Source organism: Chanodichthys erythropterus, chromosome 10 (assembly GCF_024489055.1).
Source record: "Chanodichthys erythropterus isolate Z2021 chromosome 10, ASM2448905v1, whole genome shotgun sequence".
NCBI classification, from domain to species: domain Eukaryota; kingdom Metazoa; phylum Chordata; class Actinopteri; order Cypriniformes; family Xenocyprididae; genus Chanodichthys; species Chanodichthys erythropterus.
The window spans coordinates 52,737,201-52,761,319 of NC_090230.1; the positions used below are offsets into that span (position 1 = coordinate 52,737,201).

The following is a 24,119-nucleotide window of genomic DNA, read 5'->3' on the forward strand; positions in this document are numbered from 1 at the left end:
AGACAATCTCAGGTGGAAAAAAGTACACTCTTATAATGTACTTATAGTGCTCTATTTTCACACACTAATTTTGTACTTAACAAATACTAAAGAATTTTTAGTATATTAAGACAATCTTAAAAACATCCAAGTGTACTCAACTGTGCTATTCTGAGACACCATGACATATGAGCTAAAATGTGCTTTTAATATACTATCTCTGTATTTAAAAAATGTATTTAGTTACCACTTGTAGTACATTTATTAAATACAGAGATAGTATATTAAAAGCACATTTTAGCTCATATTTCATGCGGTCTCAAAATAGCACAGTTGAGTACACTTAGATGTTCTTAAGATTATCTTAAGAAGTACTAAAGAAGAATTTTTAGTATATCAAGTTCAAAATTAGTATGTGGAAATAGAACACTTTAAGTACATTATAGGAGTGTACTTTTTTTTTTTTTTTTTTTCCTGGGAATATATGAATGCATCTGTTGAAGTGTATGCTTAATTTGTATAATTATATAAAAAAAAAAATCTGCACTGCATGCAGATGAGTCATACTAAACGATGTGCAATGTATTATTAATTCATCTATTTAAATAAATAAATGTGTAGTTGAATTGTATCTTGATGTTTTAGCATGTTTGCACATTTAACTATGACTCTAAATGGAGAATCTCAATTAAGAATTAATTTATTACCTACACAATGACATTTACATTACGCTTGTGCTAAATAACTAAACAGGCAGCTAAAAAGGAATTCTCGCATTATATATCTAATAAATTAGCTTTAATAATTGTTATTTTGAAGAAGCAACATCAATTCACTGATCTGGATTCTATCTAGGTTGCTTATGGAGCATGTTTGCACTGTTGAAACTACACAGCACTTAATCTACACTACAGTTCAATGGAGGAACACAGTCTTTAGGGCATTCGGTCTACATGTCTTTTTTCACACAACGGTGGATAATTCATGGGTATCATACAGTTAACCTGAAACAATCAGTAAAAGCTTTGAGGAAGAATCTTATCCCTGGTTAAGTTTTACATTCCCTAGATCATTAATGTTATTAGTGTCTTTCACTGTGACATTTATAAAGTGCCTCTGTCTATTGTGCTTAAAATGTGTTTCCCCCCCCCATGCAATGTGAATATTCCCTGCTACAATACAGGTGTCCCAATGCCCCCATGAATACACTCGAAATTAAGATATATTTTTATATACATGTGGGTGCCTTAGAAGAGACTGAATAGAATCAGTATTTTCCACATCTTTGAAACTCCTTGGAATGGGAAACATTGGTAAGCAGCTTTCCTAATACAAGATGATTTGGAATGGCAAGCTGGTCCTGGTGGAAGAGAGGCCTCAAAAGATGGCAGGGCACTGACTCCAGTCTTGTCTGTCTTTGGCTTCCCAGTAGCCTCCTCTGTACAGGTAGCTGCTCTCACCTGTCTCTGTATCAGTCCTTTTTTCAAACCACAATGGCTGGTAGCTCTCCACTTCTTTTCCTGTCAAATACAGGACAAAACATATTTGTTGAGATAATGGAACACTTGCCTACTACCTACTGCGCTGTCTGTACTGTATACTGCCTACTAAGTAGTCTCAGCCTCAGACGTCACGCCTATGGACCGCTGGCTGAACGTCTGTTGCATATGGCACGCTTAACTGGAAACACTTCAGGATTTTCGAAGTCGTCATCTGGTTGGTTGAATTCTACAGGATGTCCGGGAGATGAGAGTCACATTCTTTAACGGTCCCCCTGGAAACAAATGCCGTGACGCCAAACCCCCTCGTGGAAGAAGAACGCTGTTGTGTTTACAACTGTGACAATGAGCGCTTACCAGGATCAACTAAACGCTAAAGTTTGTGAAGTTCGTGGCTCCACCGTTTCAGTAAACTTGCACAACGTTCTTGAATGAATAATTTATTAGACGCACACCGGACTGTTATTGTTGGGACATTGACACGCGCGGAGCAAAACGAATTGTGATTGGTTGCGTTACATGTCAGTCAAACGTCTTCTTGCGCGGTCCTTGGCCAGTGAAAGCTGCGATAGAGTCCAGACCTTCTGCCGTGAGTCTGAAGGTCTGGCTACATGAGACTGCCTACTAAGTATTTGAAACAATATGAGTGTTTGAGGTTCTGTCTTGCCTTCTTCTAGTGCGAGGGTGGCCTGCGCTTCTCTCTTCCTCCTCTCCAGTCTCTGACACTCCTCCAGACGCTGTTTCTCAGCATTAGCTTCATCCCACAAACCCGCCTCCATCAGCCGCTGGTCAGGTCGTAGACGGCTGTCAGTAGGGGCCACACCATCCTCAGGCTCATTCAGAGTCAAGGCCAGAGAAGAGAAAAAATGCATGTTCTCTGCATTCTCGCTGGAATTATGGCAGAAAAAAGAGAATATAGAAAGATACATTTACTAAAAAGATATTAAAAGAAAAATATAATTTATACATATTATAAATAATAAAAAGATAGAAAAACAGATAAATAGAAAGACAGATATAGATAGAAAAAAACATAGACAGATGATAGATAGAAAAAACATAGACAGATGATAGATAGAAAAAACATAGACAGATGATAGATAGAAAAAAACAGATGGATAGATAAAACAGAGATAGATGGAAAAAGATAGATAGAAAAACATGGATTGATAGATGATAGAAAAAAGATATAGATTAAAAAACATGGATAGATAGAAAAAACAGATAGATATAATAGAAAAAATATAGATAGATAGATAGATATAGAAAAACATAGAAAACCATAGATAGATTAAAAAACCATAGAATAGATAGATAGATAAAAAAACATACATAGACAGATAGATAGATAGATAGATAGATAGATAGATAGATAGATAGATAGATAGATAGATAGATAAAAAACCATAGATAGATAGATCGATTAGATAGAAAACCATAGATAGATAAAAAACCATAGATAGATAGATAGATAAAAAACCATAGAATAGATAGATAGATAAAAAAACATAGATAGATAGATAGATAGATAGATAGATAAAAAACCATAGATAGATAGATCGATTAGATAGAAAACCATAGATAGATAAAAAACCATAGATAGATAGATAGATAGATAGATAGATAGATAGATAAAAAACCATAGATAGATAGATAGATAGATAAAAAACCATAGATAGATAGATAGATAGATAGATAAAGACATAGATAAAGACATAGATAGATATAGAAAAACAGATATATAGAAAACCATAGATAGATAGATTAAAAAACATAGAATAGATAGATAGATAAACCATAGATAGATAAAAAAACCATAGGTAGATAGATAAAAAAACATATAGATAGATAGATAGATATAGAAAAACAGATAGAAAACCATAGATAGATAGATAGATTAAAAAAACATAGAATAGATAGATAGATTAAAAAAACATAGAATAGATAGATAGATAAAAAAACATAGATAGATAGATAGATAGATAGATAGATAGATAGATAGATAGATAGATAAAAAACCATAGATAGATACAGTAGATCGATTAGATAGAAAACCATAGATAGATAAAAAACCATAGATAGATAGATAAAACGCCATAGATAGATATAGAAAAACAGATATATAGAAAACCATAGATAGATAGATTAAAAAACATAGGATAGATAAACCATAGATAGATAAAAAAAACATAGATAGATAGATAGATAGATAGATAAAAAAACAGATAGATAGATAGATAGATAGATAAAAAACAGATAGATGGATAAAAAACCATAGATAGATAGATCGATTAGATAGAAAACCATAGATAGATAGATAAAAAACCATAGATAGATGGATAGATGGATAAAAAGCCATAGATAGATATAGAAAAACAGATATATAGAAAACCATAGATAGATAGATAGATTAAAAAACATAGAATAGATAGATAGATAAACCATAGATAGATATATTAAAAAAAACATAGATAGATAGATAGATAGATAAAAAAACATAGATAGATAGATAGATAGATATAGATAGATAGATAAACAGATAGATAGATAAAAAACCATAGATAGATAGATAGATAGATAGATAGATAGATAGATAAATAGATTAAAAAAAACATAGATAGATAGATAGATAAGATAGAAAACCATAGACAGACATATAGTTTGATTCTTACGGAAGAGGGTATTTCTTCCACAGTAGTTTTGGTGGTAGAGTCTGATAGACAGTTTTCTGCTTCCCCTCAGATCCCCCACAGCCATGGCTGCTCTCTATGATCTTTGCGCTTTCCATTTTATCATCCCACGTTCCAGAGAGAATGTAGTGGGCGCTGCCTTCACCGTCTGTCACAACGCCTGTTACCTATGGACAGGAAACAGCAAACAAACACAAACACTCGTGGTTACACTTAATACCCTGCAGAGGGCAGTAGCACACAGCCTTGCATTTCTAATGCTGGAAAACTCTGACTGAATAGAGGTGATTGATGCATGGACTGACCTTGCGGGGAACATCCCTGGAAAAATAGCTGTAAGGGGAGAATTTGAGGTGGCATGTGTCCTTGCTCCTGTGGTTCACTATTATAATGTCCCCAGACTGCATCGGGGCAAAGAGTGATACATTAATAATAATGACAGAGCTGCAGTGATAAGAGCAGTTATTTGGATTAGAATAAAGTGACATGAAATGAACTATTTTGAAGTCATGCTTTGGTAAACTGCACTGACACAATCTAGAGCTGTAATAATTGCTTCCTGTTTCCTCTGGAGTGGGAATGATGGGGCGGAAGACAGATGGAGAAGAACAGTGTCGATGGTGAATTTTCTCTGACAGATAGTGTCGAGGATGAGTAATGCCACAACACGTGGGAGGACACAGACCATAAATTTTACTCAAAAACGAAAATTCATCATTTATTCAATCACCCTCATGCTGCTGCAAACCCATGACTTTTTCTCTTCCATCAAATCTGATATAATGCACAAAATGGTGGCATGTTTGATTTGAGAGCAACAATAAAGAATTTTAGTAAATAATGATTTGAATTTTAATCTGTTTGTGAAAAATTCATCGTACAGCTTCAGAAGACTTGGAATATAGCAGTGTTGTTATTGTTAAATAAAAAAACTATTAAAATGTGTTTCTGTTAATTGAAATAAAGCTGAAATAAAATGAAATAGATCAGATGAAAAACCTAAACTTAAAAAACTAAAATTACGGAAATTAAAAGTGAAATAAAATAAAACTCAATAAAAAAAATAAATAAAAAAAAGACAAAAGCACAATAAAATTACTGAAATAAACTAAAATAAAAACTGAAAATATAAAATAAAAATGATAATTTAAAATAATTAATACTATAATTGCATATACATAATACTAAATATATACAACATGAGCTTATTGATTACTTCAATGATACTTTATGGTGATTTAGTCATGGATTTGGAACGACATTAAAACGAGCGTAATACATAGCAGAAGAGTAATATGAACACATCACAAACAAGGAAAAATCAGAGAAAAGAGCCGACGAGGCCGAGCACATACTTGGTCAATCCATAGTTTGCCCACGATTATGTTGTGCACAGTGGAGGTCACCTTGCTCCACACATAGTGATTCCCACTGGCGTGGAACTTAAGGTGAATGTTGCCTGCAGAGAGCAAATAGAGGCATTATGAGCAAATAATAGCATGAGAAAGAAATGTACCTGGAAATGAAAACAAACAAGGTTGATTCACTCTAAATATAGCTCAAAGCTGCAGGGAGAGCTGCAATAAACATTAGTATAAGAGGCTCTGTGAAAATAGAAACCATTCTACAAATGAAATCTTCCTTTGAAGTAATGCTGGAAGCAGCACATCTATATATACATTTACTTGTGCACAAAGTCAATCTAGGTAACTTCTGTTATTAAAAAATGTAATGTGAATTAGAATATATCCATATATAGGACACACTATTGAATTCCTTGGTTTTCCGTATCAGGACATAATAATAAATCATCTGGTCCTTGGCAGGTCTTAAAAATTGACAATGAACAATAAACTACAACACATGACATATCACACCATGTCATTAATTATTTAACAAAAACTAGAAAAGCCATGGGTGACAAACTAAGGACATTGTTTCCTTATTGTTTCCATAGGACTGAAGAGGGTATGTAGCAGTCAGGCACTTCTAATCAAATCTTGATTCTTGATCGATTGATCTTTAGTGTGATTCCCATGAGAAGACATCCCAGAAAATTCACACCAATTTTAGACTGTGTAATGCTCAGAGAAACTGCAGACAACCCAAGAACTCTATCTCAGACTCTACAGGCCTCAGTTAACATCTTAAATGTTGAAGTTCATGACAGTACAATTAAATGTATATAGTATAAAAGACGGGTCAAGTATGGCATGTTTAGAAGGGTTGCCAGGAGAAAGCTTCTTCTATCTAAAAAAACATGACATCACGGCTTAGGTTTGCAACGTTGCATCTGAACAAACCACAAGACTTCTGGAACAAAGTACTTTTGACTGACAAGACCAAAGTGGAGATGTTTGGCCATAATGCACAATGAAAACTAAACACAGCATATCGGAACAAACACCTCATACCAAAAGTCAAGCATGCTGGTGGAGGGATGATGATTTTGGGCTTGTTTTGTAGCCACAGGTCCTGGGCATCTCACAGTCATTGAGTCGACCATAAACTCCTCTGTATACCAAAGTTTTCTAGAGTCAAATGTGAGGCCATCCGCCTGACAGCTAAAGCTTGGCCGTAACTGGGTCATGCAACTGGACAATGATCTGAAGATCACCAGCAAATTTACAAGAGAATGGCTGAAAAAAGAAAAGAATAAACGTGTTGCAATGTCCCAGTCAAGTCCAGACCTTAACCCAACTGAAAAGCTGTGGTGAGAGCTGTGCATAGACCAATGCCCACAAACCTCAACAAACTGGAGCAACATTGTATAGAAGAATGGGCCAAAATTCCTCCAGAATGATGTGAGAGACTGATAAAGTCATACAGAAAATAATTGCTGTTAAAAGTGGATCTATAAGCGAATTGTGAGCCATAGGGTGTCCTTAGTTTGTCACCCATGGCTTTTCAATCTTGGCTTTATTTTTGTTAAAGGGTTAGCATCGGAGCATAACGAATCAGTGTGTCGAATCATTATTCAGATCGCATGTCAAACTGCCAACGGCTGAAATCACGTGACTTTGGCGCTCCGAACAGCAGATTCGACACACTGATTCATCTGTGCTCCGATGCTTCCTGAAGCAGTGTTTTGAAATCGGCCATCACTATATAAGTCATTATTTTGTTTTTTTGGCCCTCCAAAAATATTCTTGTCACTTTATAATTTTAATATTGAACCACTGTACTCACATGAACCGATTTAAATATGTTTTTAGTACCTTTATGGATCTTGAGAGAGGAAGTGTCCATTGCTCCCTATGGAGGCCTCATGGAGCCATCGGATTTCAACTAAAATATGTTAATTTGTGTTCTGAAGATTAACGAAGGTCTTACGGGTGTGGAACGGCATGAGGGTTAGTAATAAATGACAGAATTTTCATTTTTGGGTGAACTAGCCCTTTAAATAAATAATGACACTGTGTGATATGTCATGTGTTCCAAATTTTAAGACCTGCCAAGGACCAGATGATTTTTTTTTATGTCCTGATACGGAAAACCATGGAATTCAATAGGGTGTATTTATATATGTGTGTGTGTGAGTGATGTGAATGTCAATTAAAGGTGACTCATAACTAATGACGGATCACCTAGTGGCATGATAGAGATGTATTTGCCACGAAATTTGCTGTCAATGGTGATCTCCTGCCACAGGGTCCAGCCTCGCTGCGATACCACGTGGTGGGCAGCCGCTGGAGGGTGATGACTAATCTGTGAGACAGAGAGAAAGGAAGAGCTAATCAATGCATCAAACAAAGAGTGTGCAATCACTGACAACATTTCATGCATTAACAATAACTTTAATGCATTAATTATAAATAGGTGCAGTAAGTGAAATATTTTATATTAATAATAATTATATATACACATTACTGTTCAAAAGTTGTGTCAATAAGATTTTTAAATGTTTTTAAAAGAAGCCTCTTATTTGATCAAAAATATGGTAAAAACAGTAATATTGTGAAATGTTATTACAATTTAAAGGGGGGGTATCACACACATTTTAATCTTGAGCACATATAGAGTAACAATGCATCCTTCATATCTCCAAAAAGTCTTTAGTTTTGTCATATTTATAAAAGATGGATACGCTAAACCGAGTCTTTCCGAAAAAAAGCCGAGATCCTGGAGGCATGTCTGCCGTCAGTGCCGTGGGCGGAGCTAAAGAGTCACAAGCGCGCGCAGCTTCTGCCTAGAGATCGCATGCTAGCTGCGACATCATTATAAATAAAAAGGGAACAAAAATGTTCGTGTTGTTTACATTATATGCACTTGTGTGCCGATTGCCAACAAAACAGACATCTGCTGCAGCTTTAATCACCAATCTCTGATCTGCAAATCCAGTGCCGAACTGGGACTTGTTTACAAAGTATTCATCACGGAATTCCCGGGAACAAACAAACATACATGCACAACTCTGTTGCTGCCCCGGAAAAACAAACTTCATCCTCTGTTCCTTTAACGCTGGGTTCTTTGGGAAGCTGAAAAAGGTTATCTTTCGCTGCGTCTCATTTCGGAGGCTGCATCCTCCGGAGGTCGCATTTGAAGGCTGAATACTTCATCAAGGATGTCATATTTAAGAAAAGTAACCGTAATAAAATGTACATATTTATTGTGAGGTGTAAAATACTGTAATTTTTTTCTTACGTTGCAATCTAACACTTATTTTTCTTAAATGAGACTGCCTCGATGATGTATGCAGCCTTCAAAGGGTGCAGCCCCTGAATTGGGACACAGACATTGTTAAAAAAATCTCTCGGCTTTAGTATCGCAACTCTTTAACAGTGTAAATAAGTCAGAATGCATGAAATAGCATTATACACCCCCCTTTAAAAAAACTATTTTCTATTTTAATATATTTTAAAATGTAACTTATTCCTGTGATGGTAAAGCTTGAATTTTCAGTATCATTACTCCAGTCTTCAGTGTCACATGATCCTTTAGAAATCATTCTAATACACTGCGTTCCAAATTATTATGCAAGTGACATATCAGTAAGATTTCAGTAGAATAAACATTTAGAATTTAGTTTTTCTAAGAAAATGTTTGTTTGTTTATTTATCCATGTCTTTTTAGATAACTGATTTAGATTGATTTTAGATATCAATCTCAGACAAAATAATTTGTCAGGACTATGGAAACCCTACTTAGAGGTTGTTCCTCATTATTAAGCAAGTCACAGTTCTTACACAATAAGGGGAGGAAGAAAGATCTTTCTGAAGATGAAAAGCATGAAATGGTGCAATGTTGTGCAAAAGGCATGAAAACAACTAATATTTTGTTAAACTGAATGGAGATTATCGAATTATCATAAGGTTTGTGAGTGATTTAGAGCACAGCAGAACTCGGTCAGATAAAGGCTTATTAATGAAAGTTCCTGTCAAAAAAATTAATTTTGGCAGTAAAGATAAAAAAGCATTTTAGACACCACTAACCAAACCTCACAAAGAGAAACATTAACAGTGGGTGTAGAAATACATGAAAACTAATTTTTTTAAATACCTTTATTCACTGACTAATGCTGTACTACAATAGATGTTCTAAACGGATGGATTTCTGGATGGTTGGTGAATGGCCACCACGTTCCACCAAGACTGCAATGTCAGCAAGGAGCTGACGGGTAATGATTTGGGATGGAATACTGGGAAGTGAGATGGAAGGTCCCTTTAGGGTCTCTGAGGGTATTAAAATGACTTTTGCAAGATATGTGAAGTTCATAACTGGTCATTTTCAGCTATGATATAAAAAGGAGGATAGTGCCTTCTGAAATACAATGCACTATCCCATGCTGCAAAAAAACACCACAGCAATAAAACTGTTTGAAAATGTATTTCTACACCCACTGTAAATGTTTCTCTTTGTGAGGTTTGGTTAGTGATGGCTGAAATGCATCTTTACGCACAACTGCCAGCCTGCATGGAGAGCATCTTGAGACTCCAGAGACACCAGCAGCTTCAAATACCTGTTTGCTGCTCAACACTGGCTTTTTTATAGCTGCCCTTTTAATACAATTAATTTTTTTGACAGGAAATTTCATTAATAAGCCTTTATTTGACAAATCAATCTTATGATAATTTGATAATCTCCATTCAGTTTCACAAAATATTAGTTGTTTTCATGCCTTTTGCACAACATTGGACCATTTCATGCTTTTCATCTTCAGAAAGATCTTTCTTCCTCCTCATATTGCATGAGAACTGTGACTTGCTTAATAATGTGGAACAACCTCTAAGTAGGGTTTCCATAGACCTGGCAAATTATTTTGTCTGAGATTGATACCAGTTCTCTAAAAAGACATGGATAAATAAACAAACATACATTTTCTGAGAAAAACTAAAATCTGAATATTTATTCTACTGAAATCTTACTGATATGTCACTTGCATAATAATTTGGAACGCAGTGTATGCTGATTTGATGCTCAAGAAACATTTCTTATTATTATCAATGTTGAAAAAAAATGTTGTACTGCTTAATATTTTTGTGGAAGCCGTGATTTTTTTTCATTGGGATTGATGAACAGAAAGTTCAAAAGAACAGCATTTATTTGAAATAGAAATCTTTTAGTATTAGTATTAGTATGTAATATTATTAATTCATATATTATTATAATAATTAATTTATCCAAGTTATTATTATTATTATTATTATTATTATTATTACTACTATGTAACCAATGAGGTATATAATCTCGGACCTGTTCGCAAATGGAGCGGTATCCGTACTCATCCACGCGGTCCAGCTCATAGGTTTCTCCCAGCAGAGGATTGAAGGGTTTCCCTGTGCGGTGGATGGTGGTTGAATAGGATGAGACGGAGAAGGCAGCAACCAGACACATCTGCTCGAGAGAGGATTCGCAGCGTGCCGCCCGGTCCAGGAGCTCGCTGTATTCAAGATCCTCCGTCAAACGCTGCAGCATTGACAGTGGCTCGTTAAAGTTCACCTGGAAGTGAGGATTCAGACACACGCAAATCCATGTCAAGATGCAGACATCAACAGCTACACAACACACCAGATCTGAGACTACTCTTACAGGCATGGGGATCTTAGAGAGCTCCTTGCCAATGCAATTCTTCATGATGCTCCACAGGTTCAGGGAGTAGTTGGGCTTATCTGGGATGCGACAGCGTCTGCCCCTGCGCAAATAATTTCCAGAATTGTCCTGTGAATACAGAGAAAACACTCTAGTGAAATAAATCCAGTGTCACATGATCATTTAGAAATCTGATTTGATGCTCAAAAAAACATTTCTTTTTATTATCAATGCTGAAAACAGTTGTACTGCTTCATGTTTTTGTGAAAACCATTATTCATTTTTTTCAGGATTAAGTTCAAAATAATTTTTTTTAAATAGAAATCTTTTGTAATATTAAAAATGTCTCTACTGTTGCTTTTGATACATTTAATCTATTCTTGCTGAATAAAAATATTAATTTCTTACAGGCTAAAGGTTTATAGATTCACTGTCTTGTTACACAACACGTTTGCATTTCCGCAAAAACCAATGAGGTTCATTCTCGTGTGTTACGCAGCAGGTTTGAGCTTCTGCAAGAACCAATGAGGTTCATTCTCGGGTGTTACGCAGCTGGTTTGAGCTTCTGCAAGAACCAATGAGGTTCATTCTCGGGTGTTACGCAGCATATTTGAGCTTTTGCGAGAACAACTGAGGTTCATTCTTGTGTTACGCAGCAGGTTTGAGCTTCCACAGGAACCAATGAGGTTCATTCTCAGGTGTTACGCAGCATATTTGAGCTTCTGCGATAACCGGTGAGGTTCATTCTTGTGTTATGCAGCAGGTTTGAGCTTCCACAGGAACCAATGTGGTTTATTCTTGTGTGTTACGCAGCAGGTTTGAGCTTCCACAGGAACCAATGAGGTTCATTCTCGGGTGTTACGCAGCATATTTGAGCTTCTTCGAGAACCGGTGAGGTTCATTCTTGTGTTACGTAGCAGGTTTGAGCTTCCACAGGAACCAATGAGGTTCATTCTCAGGTGTTACGCAGCATATTTGAGCTTCTGTGAGAACCGGTGAGGTTCATTCTCGGGTGTTACGCAGCATATTTGAGCTTCCACGGGAACCAATGTGGTTTATTCTTGTGTGTTACGCAGCACGTTTATGCTTCTACAAGAACCGATTAGGTTTATTCTTGTGTTATATAGCATGTTTGAGCTTCCGCAAAAAACAAACAAGGTTCAATCTGGTGTGTTATGCAGCACGTTTGAGCTTCTGCGAGAACCAATGAGGTTCATTCTCTTGTTACACAACACGTTTGCACTAGCACATGAACCAATGAGGTTCATTCTCTTGTTACGCAGCACGTTTATGCTTCCGCAAGAGGTTCATTCTTGTGTTACGCAGCACGTTTGAGCTTCCATAGGAACCAATGTGGTTTATTCTCATGTGTTACACAGGACGTTTGAGCTTCTGTGAGAACCAATGAGATTAATTCTCATGTGTTACGTAGCACATTTGAGCAATGAGCAATGAAGAAGCAATGAGGTTTGTTCTCGTGTATCAAGCAAGTAGGGTTAAGCTTCTGTTTATGTTCACTGATCAATGCTTATATGTGAATAAAAGCCTAAGTTCAGTCTGTTCATCATATAAAGCGATCGTGTCTGTTCAGAAGTCTTGGATTAAACCGCTCGATTCATATGGATTTTTTTTTATGATCTCTTTATGAATGTTTTGAAGTGTCAGAGGTTTGGGTGAACAGATGTGTTTCAATTTGAAAATGAAGTCTTATGGGTTTGGAATAACATGAAGGTGAGTAAATAATCACAGAATTTTTTTTTGTGTGAAATAACCCTTCAATTAAAGGATTAGTCCACTTTTAAATAAACTTTTCCTGATAATTTACTCACCCCCATGTCATCCAAGATGTTCATGTCTTTCTTTCTTCAGTCGAAAAGAAATTAAAGTTTTTGATGAAAACATTCCAGGATTTTTCTCCTTATAGTAGACTTCAATGGGCACCAAACAGTTGAAGGTCAAAATTAGTTTCACTGCAGCTTCAAATTGTTTAACACGATACCAGATGAGAAATAAGGGTCTTATCTACAGAAAACATCACTCATTTTCTGAAAAAAAGAAAGAACATTTTTTAAAAAAGTTTTAACCAGAAATGCTCATCTTGAACTAGCTCTCTTCTTCTCCTCTATTTTAATTCCAGCAGTGTAGATGCTGCTAAATGTATTACTGCCCTCCACAGGTCAAAGTTTGAACTAATTTTTATATGCAATATGCTATTTCAATAATATATAACAATTAGTTCAAACTTTGACCTGTGGAGGGCAGTATTACGCTTAGCAGTGTCTACACTGCTGGAATTCATATAGAGGAGAAGAAGAAGAGAGCTAGTTCAAGATGAGCATTTCTGGTTAAAACTTCTATTTTCTATTTTTTTCAGAAAATGAGCGATGGTTTTACTAGATAAGACCTTTATTTCTCATCTGGTATCGTGTTGAACAATTCGAAGCTGCAGTGAAATAAATTTTGACCTTCAACTGTTTGGTGCCCATTGAAGTCTACTATAAGGAGAAAAATCCTGGAATGTTTTCATCAAAAACTTTAATTTCTTTTTTCGACTGAAGAAAGAAAGACATGGACATCTTGGATGACTTGGGGGTGAGTAAATTATCAGGAAAAGTTTATTTAAAAGTGGACTAATCCTTTAAGATGTTTAACTTTATTTGTCATGTGTGGTTCAGTTTGGATATGTTATGGTTAAACAAAAGCCCAAACTCACATTGTCATCCTGGCTCCAATTACTGGATAGACTTCCACTGGTCACGCTCTTATTACTACTCAAGTGTCTGAGAGACACACACAGAAAAACACAAAAGAGGGATGAAACATCATTTGCCTCTTACTGTAAACATGTACTATACTGGAGGAAGATCATTCATTATACAGACACAGTGTAGATAAACACATAAATGATGAAAAACAATTGTTTCACAATATTCACGATTACTTACACACCGCTTAGGGCAGGTATCTGAAATCAATGACAACTAAAAATATTAAAATAATAGTGCAGCAGTTTCAGTGCACAAATGATAATTAACTTAAAAAGCTAAAAAAAAAATTGTACATTTTGAAGATTAGTCTAAGTGAGCTAATAAAACTCTCAGAAATTGCGAACAGCCAGCCAAACAGCAAAAGTGATCTTGTTATTTTATCAAGTTCTTGCCATTTTATATGCATAAGTTGGTCAGTGATTAGAATGTGGGTGTGCCGTCAGGTTCATTGAGAAAAAGTCTATTATGTGATTACTATTATGTGATCTATATATGAACCTGTGCTGTGAGTGATCATCAGCAGGCACTGTGATGAAGGCTGGAGAATCTTCCATGGCATCAAAGAACTCTATGTCTTCATTCTCTTCACTGGATTCCCCCTCTGGTGTTCGTTCCACCCCTTCTGAAGAGCAACACATAGAAAATCTCATTTAATGCTAGGTCAGCATTATTACAGTAAGATTTTTAATGTTTTGAAAAGAAGACTTTTATGTACACCGACTGCATTTATTTGATCAAAAATACATTAAAAACAGTTATATTGTGAAATATTATTACAATTTAAAATATCTGTTTTCTATTCTTTTTATACTTTTTGGAGCATGATGGCCCTAGTTTACTCTTCACGCTCATTGTAGAGAGAAGAACTCTTTTTGTGCTTGACGGAAGATAAAAGTCAAAAAGACTCACTATTGTGTGTGCTGGGCGCTTCTCTCCAGGCTCTCTCCAGATTGTTGTGCTGTTTGGCTAGCTGCTCGATAGTGTCCTCCAGGTGGTGGCGCTGTTCCCTCTCATACTGCAGCGCACGCTGCCACCGCCGGCTGTGTGCCTCCGCTAGATCCGCAAAGTCCTGGCAGGCCTGATTCAAAAATCAATCATTTAGATTTATCATTCTAGGTACAGATTCAGACATTTTTAGAGATAAATTGTCTATTTCTTGTGCTAAAAATGTCTCATTCCAGTTTAATATGCATTGACTACAACTATAAGACTCACATTGATCATAGCATTGGAAGTGATGCGGAAGAGAGTGGCTCGCTCGTTAACGGTCTTCAGCTTATCTGCGCCGTCGGTAGGGGTGCGCAAGTCCTCCAGTTCACTGAGGGAGCGCTGGAGGGCAGCACCGTGCTTCCCTATGAGCTCATTGCAGGTGCTGAGGTCTTCAAGCTTGCTGGCCAGAGTCTTGAGCGCCCCCTGGATCAGAGCACGATCCGGCTGGGCTAGTGGACCCTCGTCACCAGAGTCATCTGCAGAAAAGAGATAAATGGAGAGATAGACGGCAAATGAATGAGAAGATGTTATAAGTGAAGTAAAGCTTAGTTCCTGCCTGCCTCATTTTCATTTACATCAATTTAAAATTTGCAGACAAATGTCCATTGACAACATATGACAGGGGTGGCGAACATCAGTCCTGGAGAGCCACAGTGCTGCAGAGTTTTGTTCCAACCCTAATCAAATACACATGAACAAGCTAATCAAGGTCTGAAGGGTTACTAGGGCTGCGTTCCAGTTTGGTTTTTAAAAGCCCGTTCCTCGCTAAGTTCCCTCGGTCTCGTTGACTCGGATGTATGTCATTGCTTACGTTGCACGAGTGCCCACTTCTGGCGGAACCTTGCAATGGGCTGAACTGGAACGTCCTAAGCCCTTGATCACTTGGAATACACAATGGAGCTGATTTATTATTTATTTTTCCCCTTACAAATTTGTTTAATACAGCATCCTATATGTATATATGTGTGTTTTAAATGTTTAAAAAAATAATTAATATATCATAGAACTGTTTGTGGTAGAGTAAATTAAACGCGATATGCGGTGACATCATAATCGTGTTGCATTGTGGGTTATGGAGCTGCCTGAAGTGTACATGTGAAGTTAAAATCGGGGGAGCGAGGGTCTGTCCATGTAAACTTCCCTCGTCCACTTCACAAAGTGGAACGCACTTCAAAATGCCGGCAGGGATTCCCCCGAGGGGAAGTGTTTAGGGAAGTTTGTGAGTCAGTGTCTAAAACTGGAGTGGAATGCAGCCCAGGAAGCTACAGGCAGGTGAATTTTTATCAGGGTTGAAGCTGAACTCTGCAGGACTGTGGCTCTCCAGGACCGGAGTTCACAAACCCAGGCATATGACATGCTTTCGATTACCACAGAAATATTTGGAGATGTCCCCTTAATCTGATATGTACTTGCGCATCCTGTGACACCACAGCCTTACTCACTAAAAACCTCAGTTTTACAGGCACTAGGAAAAAGCCCTTAAGCCTCCATGCTCAACCGTTTCTGAAATGGGGATTCCTGCATTAGAACAGTAAGCTACAGCTACAGGACAGCTAAGAGCCCTAAGACCCTAAAGGCAGGAACACACCAAGCAGACACCGACAAACTAGTGGCGACGAAAGCAGACTGTGGGGTTGGCTCACGTTGACAGCGTCTGGGTTCAAAGTTGGCCTGACACACCAAACCGACGCTCGACAGCCGACAGCCAAGCAGCACGTCAGTTCTGTGCCTGCGTGAGATGAAATGCTTTTCCGTACCAACAGGCGGCAGTAGCTGAACAGACAATCAGAATAATCAGATGGCCTGACGGACCGAGCTCCGACGCCGATTCCACATGTCGAAACGGCTGAAAAAAAGCAGACGAGGGCCAATTTCAGCCAAATGTGGAGAACACACTGAGAAAACCATCGGCTTGGTGTGCAAACCACCATGCCTTAAGAGCAGAACTACCAGAGGAGACTATAGACATAACCTCAGCTAAGTCCACAGCACTACATCTAGCAGCCGAACCAGGCAATAGAATAAGTATGGAGTCATTCAAAGCAACTCTACTTATAATCCTATCAGACCTGAACACAAACCTAAGGGAGAAGCGTACTGAAGGGAGCTGGAGTGCAACAGGGAATGGGTCGCACCAGTCCGACCTGTTCAAAGCCCCATTCCAACAATCGAGTAGCCTGAGGATGGGGATCAACCCATTCACAAGGAGCATAATCCTGTTTGAATACCCAATATAACAAATTGGGGAGAATGACAAGTGAGAGAGTGGAATATCCTATACTAAATCTCAGCTGTCAAGCTCTACTCGCGCTCAGCCCCTGCCAGGGAGCTCAGCCCTACTTCAACTCCCACCACCGCATATGCCTTGCCATTAGCAACAAAGTGTTGAAGCAGTGGAGGTGGATTCATTTTAATACCTGCCTCTCCTGTACCCACCTGTGATCCCATGATTGAAACCACTGAGCAGGTTTAGCAGACACAGGGCTTGGACTGCAAGGTGCAGACTCTTGACTCTGTCTCTCTCATCCCTCACGAAAGAGCCAAGTGAGAGCAGAGCATCCTCATTGCATTTAACAGTGAGTGAATTCAGCTCCTTCAAGAACCCAATGTACTCCCATTGGCAAGGCGAGAGCCTTCAAAATGGATGCAGCACCTAGGGAGAGAAAGCTCACAAACAACTCTTCAACTTAGGGCATCCTCGCATATTGATGATCATACAGCCCCTCAACGCACGAATAGTTCTTTTGAGTGGTAGACACTATGTGAGCCAATTCCTCCATTATCTCGACACCTCAATATGGAGATCTCGGACAAATGAAAGACTCATAGACTTACATGCAGGGCAGCGAAGGAGGTGGATTTATCGAAAACATCCGCCTCAACTCTCTCTGCACATCTATTATCTCAGAACTCTACGACCATATAAAATGCTCACAGTCAGGTCAGAAGTGGCCGCACAGTGGGATTCCAGATCCGACATGAGAATAATGGGTTTAATAAATCTCTATTTTGGATCGTAAGAATTTGCAAAGCAAGCTTCCAAATCCAAAAATGGAGAGCAATGGAGCTATCAAGAGAAACCCAAAAAAAGAGAACACTCTTGTCAGACTCCTCCCCATGCTCTGCCTACAATCCCAACTATCGATCCTGTCTTACCGTCTCGACAGCTGCGGGCCCCAAACCATGAAGTGCAAATGCTTGACTCTCATCCCTCAAGAGAGAGTCAAGCAAAGTTGTAGCTACCCACAGCGAGTGCATAACTATGAGTGAATCCAACACCCTCAGGAGCCTAATGCGCTCCATTCAAATGCTTTATTCTCTCCCTCGAGAGTAAATCGAGCAAGAACCAATCTCTTATCTTCACACGCACATAGAAACAAAGAGGCTTCCCGAAGACAACAAAGCTGATGACGTGTAACACAGGCACCCTTTTGTATGCTCGGGCACTCCATGTGATGTCATCGGATTGCCGTCAGCCAGTAAGACTGGCATGAATTCACACTTGTTCCAGTTAACGGACGATTCAAAATTTCTTCCTGTGGGAATCGAAAGTATGGCACATTTACTTTAAATAAGTGAAGTTATTTTGTGTTTTGATGTTCTGCAGCCAATAGAGATGATCAAATTCACTGCAGTCCTACAGGCTCAACTAAAATAAGTTTATAAATAGCACAGGCTGGAGAGGCTGGAGGGGTCTGATGTAACAGCTGAGAACTAAAACTGTCCTTTTGTGGAGGTCTTTTCAAATACAAACATATTTTTCAACTAAGCTTTAAACGGATGTTGAAAAATGACCAAAGACATGGACAGAGGCCGTAATGAGAGGAGATGGCCGTTGGAGACAGCAAGAAAGAGAGAAAGATAATATGTTCAAACGGAAAGAAAGCAACAAAGGCGCCATCAGAGGGAGAAAGATCCACATTTAGATGTCATTGGAGAGCTGAAGGACATCACAATTGAATGTGGGCAGTAGGTGATGGAATGAGTGAGTGTGAAAGAGAGGCGTCATAATAACCAACAACCCATTCAAACACCAGATTTCTGTGAATGAACATGGTTACCATGGAAACTAGGTCCCACGCAATCGGAAGGACGGCTATTTTTAGAAGTTATAAAGAGAATGAAAAAACCCAAACGGGCTAATGCGTCTCGCTTTGCCTACTCTCTCACACAACATGGCCATCACTCACTGGCAAATAGACGAGCACAGGCTGTAAATTGCCTCTTGTGTGGCGAAAGACATTTTTGGAAGCACTTGCTTGTAGAAGCCTGAGGCAGCTACACAGAAACCAGCAGTCGACATGCTGGCACACTGTTCACTGAAACTCAGTCAATCTGTATGTCAGTTACTGGAGATAAATTGGGTAGAAGTGTGACCTTTAAATGACCTGCTGCATCCTGATCAGATCATCAGGTGACCGTTTTTTATGGGTCTATATACGTATACTGTTCAAAAGTTTGATCAAATCAGTATATTAGAATGACACTGAAGACTGGAGTAATGATGCTGAAAATTCTGCTTTACGTCACAGGAATAAATTACATTTGAAAATATATATTTACATAGAAAACAGTTACCATAAATTGTAATAATATTTCATGATATTATCATATTTTAATCAAATAAATTTAGCCTTGGTGAGCATAAGAAAACATTAAAATATTGTATAATTAATAATATGTTAATAATAATATATTACTTGTAAGCTTAACAGCTCTAAAAAAAAAAAAAACCCCACAAAAACTAATTTCCAGTCATTTACATATCAACTTTTCATATTATTGCAATAATAATAACAATAATAGTGAATACCAATGTTTTATTTTTATTTTGAAAAAAAATAAATAAATAATAATAATAATTACTGGATACTGGTCTTTGGAAATTTAAGCATAAAAACAATCTGTATCTTATTGGCCATAATCATTAAAAAAATACCTATAAAAAATAAAGTCCATTCATTATAATAAAATAATGCATGTCCTTGCAACATACACTGACATACAAAAAAGAAAAAAATGGTGCAGGACTTACAGTCAGGTGAAACACTTTTCCCTTTACGGTTTTTGAAACACAGTAAATTTCACAAATAGTTACAAAGAACACATTAAATGAAACATTTTTTTTTTTAAGTAGGAAGGCTGAAATAGTATTTTCTTGTAAAACATACTCAAATAATCTTTGTTTTATTTCCAATTTAAAAAAAAAAATCTTACTGTATTCTTTTAAATTCAATTAAATATTTGTATAGCGCTTTTCACAATGCAAATCACTTCAAAGTAGCTTTACAAAAATTGCATGAAGTCTACATTACAATTTACAGTGATCTGTTATCAGAGGTAACAGTTATGCAAGTTATGCATTTCAGAATCATACATATACAAATCATGCAGTTAGCTAACAATGTTTTAGTTTAAACGATCTAAATTTAAAGCAGAAACAATGAGCTCAATAAAGCAAAGAATACTATACTGTTTAGATTCCCATTTTGAACAAACAGATATCTCAGGTAAACAAAGCAACAAAGATTTTTAGAGTATTCTTGTTGTTCATCCAAAATAGTAAGCTGAATCCTACTAAAAAAAAATGTTGTTGAAGCTACTTTTTTTTAACATTTGTTAGAAGAACTTTTTGAAAGTTGAATTTTTTATAGTGCCGAACCAAGCAGCTGCGAAGATTACATGATCACTGATCAGTCTGCTTCGATCTTTCAATCCAAACTGTATCTAAGCCAAAGCATCTTCAACCCAATCCAAGCAAAAGACTGCAATTTTATGCTTGCCAAGAAAACAATCAGAAGAAGTGGATTAGTGTGGCTCTCTAGAGAGCAGAATCAAAGAGGAGAGAGTGAGACCTCCTCCAGTCTGATGAGCTACATAGAGCTATTGTGTGCCTGTGACTCCTGCCTGCCAAAGGTGCTCAGCTGCCTCACATCTTCCATCAGAGCCTCATCTGCAGCGAGAGGGAGTCCTGAAGGTGGGATTTGGGGGAATAAAAATAGAGCAAGTGAGAGAGGCTCGCTCAGCCTCAGTGGGCGTAAAAGGAAAGCACCAGCTCTGGAGAATCAATCAAAGATCATCCTACCCTGACCTGCTGGAGAGAGACAAGTGACTCATCCTTGACTAACCACACCTAGACTAACAGCATATCGCAGAACAGGGAAGATTCAAAGTATGGAGATGAGCATAAATGGAGGTGCAGCGAGGAAAATGCTGGAAGGATCTTCAAAACTGAGCGACAGTAAAGTTCACTGGCCCATCAGCCTGATTAATTTGTATCGCAGCTAATCTGATTTGTTGGACGTTTCTCACACTACTGCACAGTAATGAGGTGCTGATGAACCAGACTCAAAGAAACTTAGGGGTTTTGACACCAAGAACATGCTACCCTAGCAATGCCTTTACAACCACAACACCACAACTGGCACATTTATCAGAGAATGTAAAAATGTAGTTGCATTACAATGTAGTAAATGCAGGCTGTACAGTGAATCATGCTGTTGTGAAGTCAAACATTATCTCAATGGGTTCCCAATCCAAATCCTGAGATTTAGCTGGAAGCGCTAAATGTATTTGGCAAGTGAACACATCAACAAGTTATTATATTAAATAGGAATTGACTGATACACTAGCCACAATGTGCATCAGAGCATCCATAAAAATAAGACTCATTCCTGTAACTGATCATAAAAAGCTACTTTGAAATCAAGGCTGAAATTAGGATATAAAGCAGACTATTCCACCAGTACTCAAATAAAAGACTGGCTAAAACATCTATGAACTCAGAATTTATTTTTCACTAAGACAAAAGTGGAATTCAAACATATGAATTTATAATTTGTCCTACCTGTTCTCGACAGGATTGAATCACTGATAAATACAGAGCAAATGCTTACGCAGTGAAGATGATGTTCAAATCTTTTTGAATGAAAGCGTGAAGCAGCGTTCCCTCTCGGTCACCTTCCAAGCTTCCCTCCCATCCCTCTCGCTCCTGTTTTCCTTCTCACCCTCCCTCTTTCCCCTCACATTCTTCATCCTGCACAGTGGGCGGAGCTAAAATGCTCGTCACTTCATTCAGTATCAGATGAAATCGTCCAAATGGGAAGGTGTGCAGTATGCAAATGAATCACATTTGGGATAAAAGAAGCTCATGTAAATACAATAATGTAGGGGGAGTCAAAAAAACAGGCAAAATTATCTGTGCATTTAAAATATCAAAGATAATTATAATAAATTGTGTTTTCCCAGACTATGAGTTTTGTTAAGAGAGAGAAAAAAAAAAAACAGAATTCTGAGGATAGAAATAAAAAGCAAGACATGCACTGTATTATTTAATTTCAAATGAAACCTGTCAATTAAATGTAACACACACATAAAGAACACATTTAAAACATAATATTTATGAGGAAATAATAATTACTTTGTATATAATTGTGGATTTATTAATATTTTAAATATGAAAGGAAAAATAAGCTTCAAAAATTCATGAACAATGCTACCCCCTAGTGGCATTTGATTAAAAAAATAATAAATTACATAATAATTTATTAAAAAATAATAAAAAAAGTCACAAAGTTTTGTTTTAAATGTTAAAATGTTGTTTATTATACAAGTTTTGTATTATTCTATGTATAATTTTGATGATGAACTCAGTCAAGCCAGATAAATCAAACGAACATAAAGGGAAAAAATGGTTTATGTAGGAGATAATTTCACTGTGTACTCAAAATCTCAGCCTCTACATGTGAGATTAGATTAGAACTGTTGGCAAATCTGCTGTAAATATTTTTATATATATATATATATATATATATATATATAAAAGGAAATTCATGTTTACTTCTACTATTGTTACAACCACCGGTTCCTGCACTACACTTCCCAGCATCCCCTCTGCCCTGCACCTGCACGTCATCTCCATCACACGCACCTGAAGACGATCACCATCAGCACTCATTAGGACTTGTATATTACCACTCACCCTGCACTCTTGTCTTTGCCGGTATTTGTTGTATGCTAGTGTGTGTTTATCTCCTGTGTTCCCTGTATGCTACTTTGGATTATCTAGTAAAGTTGGACTTTGATCGTATTCTCCTAGTCGTGCGTGTTTCTACACACCAGTAACGTAACAGAATTACCGGCCGCCCTAAATGGATGAATGGGCTAAATTCATCGCCTTGGCTCAGGAGAGCCCTGACTTTTTTGTTTTTTCTTCACGTTTTTTCCTTTTTGCCGTCAACAGTCAGCTGGAGGATGAGGAATTGAGGAAGTTATACCGGATCGGGGCGAGCTACAATGGACCTTGTGTGCTGCCTGATACCACCGGCTTGAACTGGAGGGAAGCCATGCTTAAATGCATGGAGTTCAAGCGGCCCCGATCCGGAACCCCTCCGTACCCAGTTCCCAACCAGAGACCCACCGCCGATGGAAACGACGACCCCACCGTGACGTCAGAGCCCACGCCAGGAGGAGCGACCGAGCCTGACATCACCTCGGAGCCTGAGGTATTTCCAACTGAGAAGTTCGAGTCAGGGGTCCCTGTCAGCGTCGAGGGAGTAGGTGTTGAGGACGTCGAGCTGGAGAAAAGCCCCGCCCACCCGCCCGTCACTGAGAGTGAGTCCACCGACTACAATACTACTTCTCCGCTGTTTGAAAACTCTCTACTGGACTTATCTATTCCTACCGGCTTCTCTCTGCCACATCCTCTACTGGAATCTCCATCTCTGCCGCCTTCCCTGACCCCAACCAAGTCCGCTGTTCTTCCCGAGCTGTCTCCCATCAGTCCCGCTACACCACCATCACCTCCTCTCAGTGACGTGGTGACACCGCAGGACCACTGTGAGCCATCTCCTCCGAGGCATGAAGTTCCCGTGGCTCCGCCTCCAACATCTGTTCCCGTCTCTCTTCCTCAACCCATCGACCTGACTCCTTCACCTACGCTCCTCCCTCCCTCGTCGTCTGCTGGGACCTTCGAGCCATCGGCTTCGCGGAGCTGCCTCGGACCGTCAACTGCACCTGGGTCGGACGTCACACCGCCTATGCAACGGACTTACGGGCCGTCCGTTACTCTTCGGCCCTCCACCCCTACTGCTCCAGCTAGCTCCGCCCTCCCTCAGGCTCCGTCTCAGCCCTCGGTCGCTCCAGCTACACCTCAGCCCTCAGGA

General features: G+C 38.2%; 1 protein-coding gene across 1 annotated transcript in view; it reads right to left on the reverse strand.

Moving 5' to 3' along the window:
* Positions 1–1,113: 1,113 nt before the first annotated feature.
* Positions 1,114–24,119, reverse strand: part of LOC137028852 (oxysterol-binding protein 2-like) — a 30,323-nt gene continuing 7,317 nt past the window's right edge. Inside the window, exons 3-14 of the mRNA XM_067398157.1 lie at positions 15,181–15,431; positions 14,875–15,043; positions 14,464–14,587; positions 13,911–13,977; positions 11,198–11,326; positions 10,862–11,107; positions 7,756–7,876; positions 5,524–5,627; positions 4,474–4,569; positions 4,151–4,335; positions 2,146–2,366; positions 1,114–1,499 (exon numbers count right to left, since the gene is read on the reverse strand). Coding sequence (XP_067254258.1) covers positions 1,357–1,499; positions 2,146–2,366; positions 4,151–4,335; positions 4,474–4,569; positions 5,524–5,627; positions 7,756–7,876; positions 10,862–11,107; positions 11,198–11,326; positions 13,911–13,977; positions 14,464–14,587; positions 14,875–15,043; positions 15,181–15,431 — 1,856 coding nt within the window. The 3' untranslated portion in view covers positions 1,114–1,356. The remainder of the gene's footprint in view (positions 1,500–2,145; positions 2,367–4,150; positions 4,336–4,473; positions 4,570–5,523; positions 5,628–7,755; positions 7,877–10,861; positions 11,108–11,197; positions 11,327–13,910; positions 13,978–14,463; positions 14,588–14,874; positions 15,044–15,180; positions 15,432–24,119) is intronic.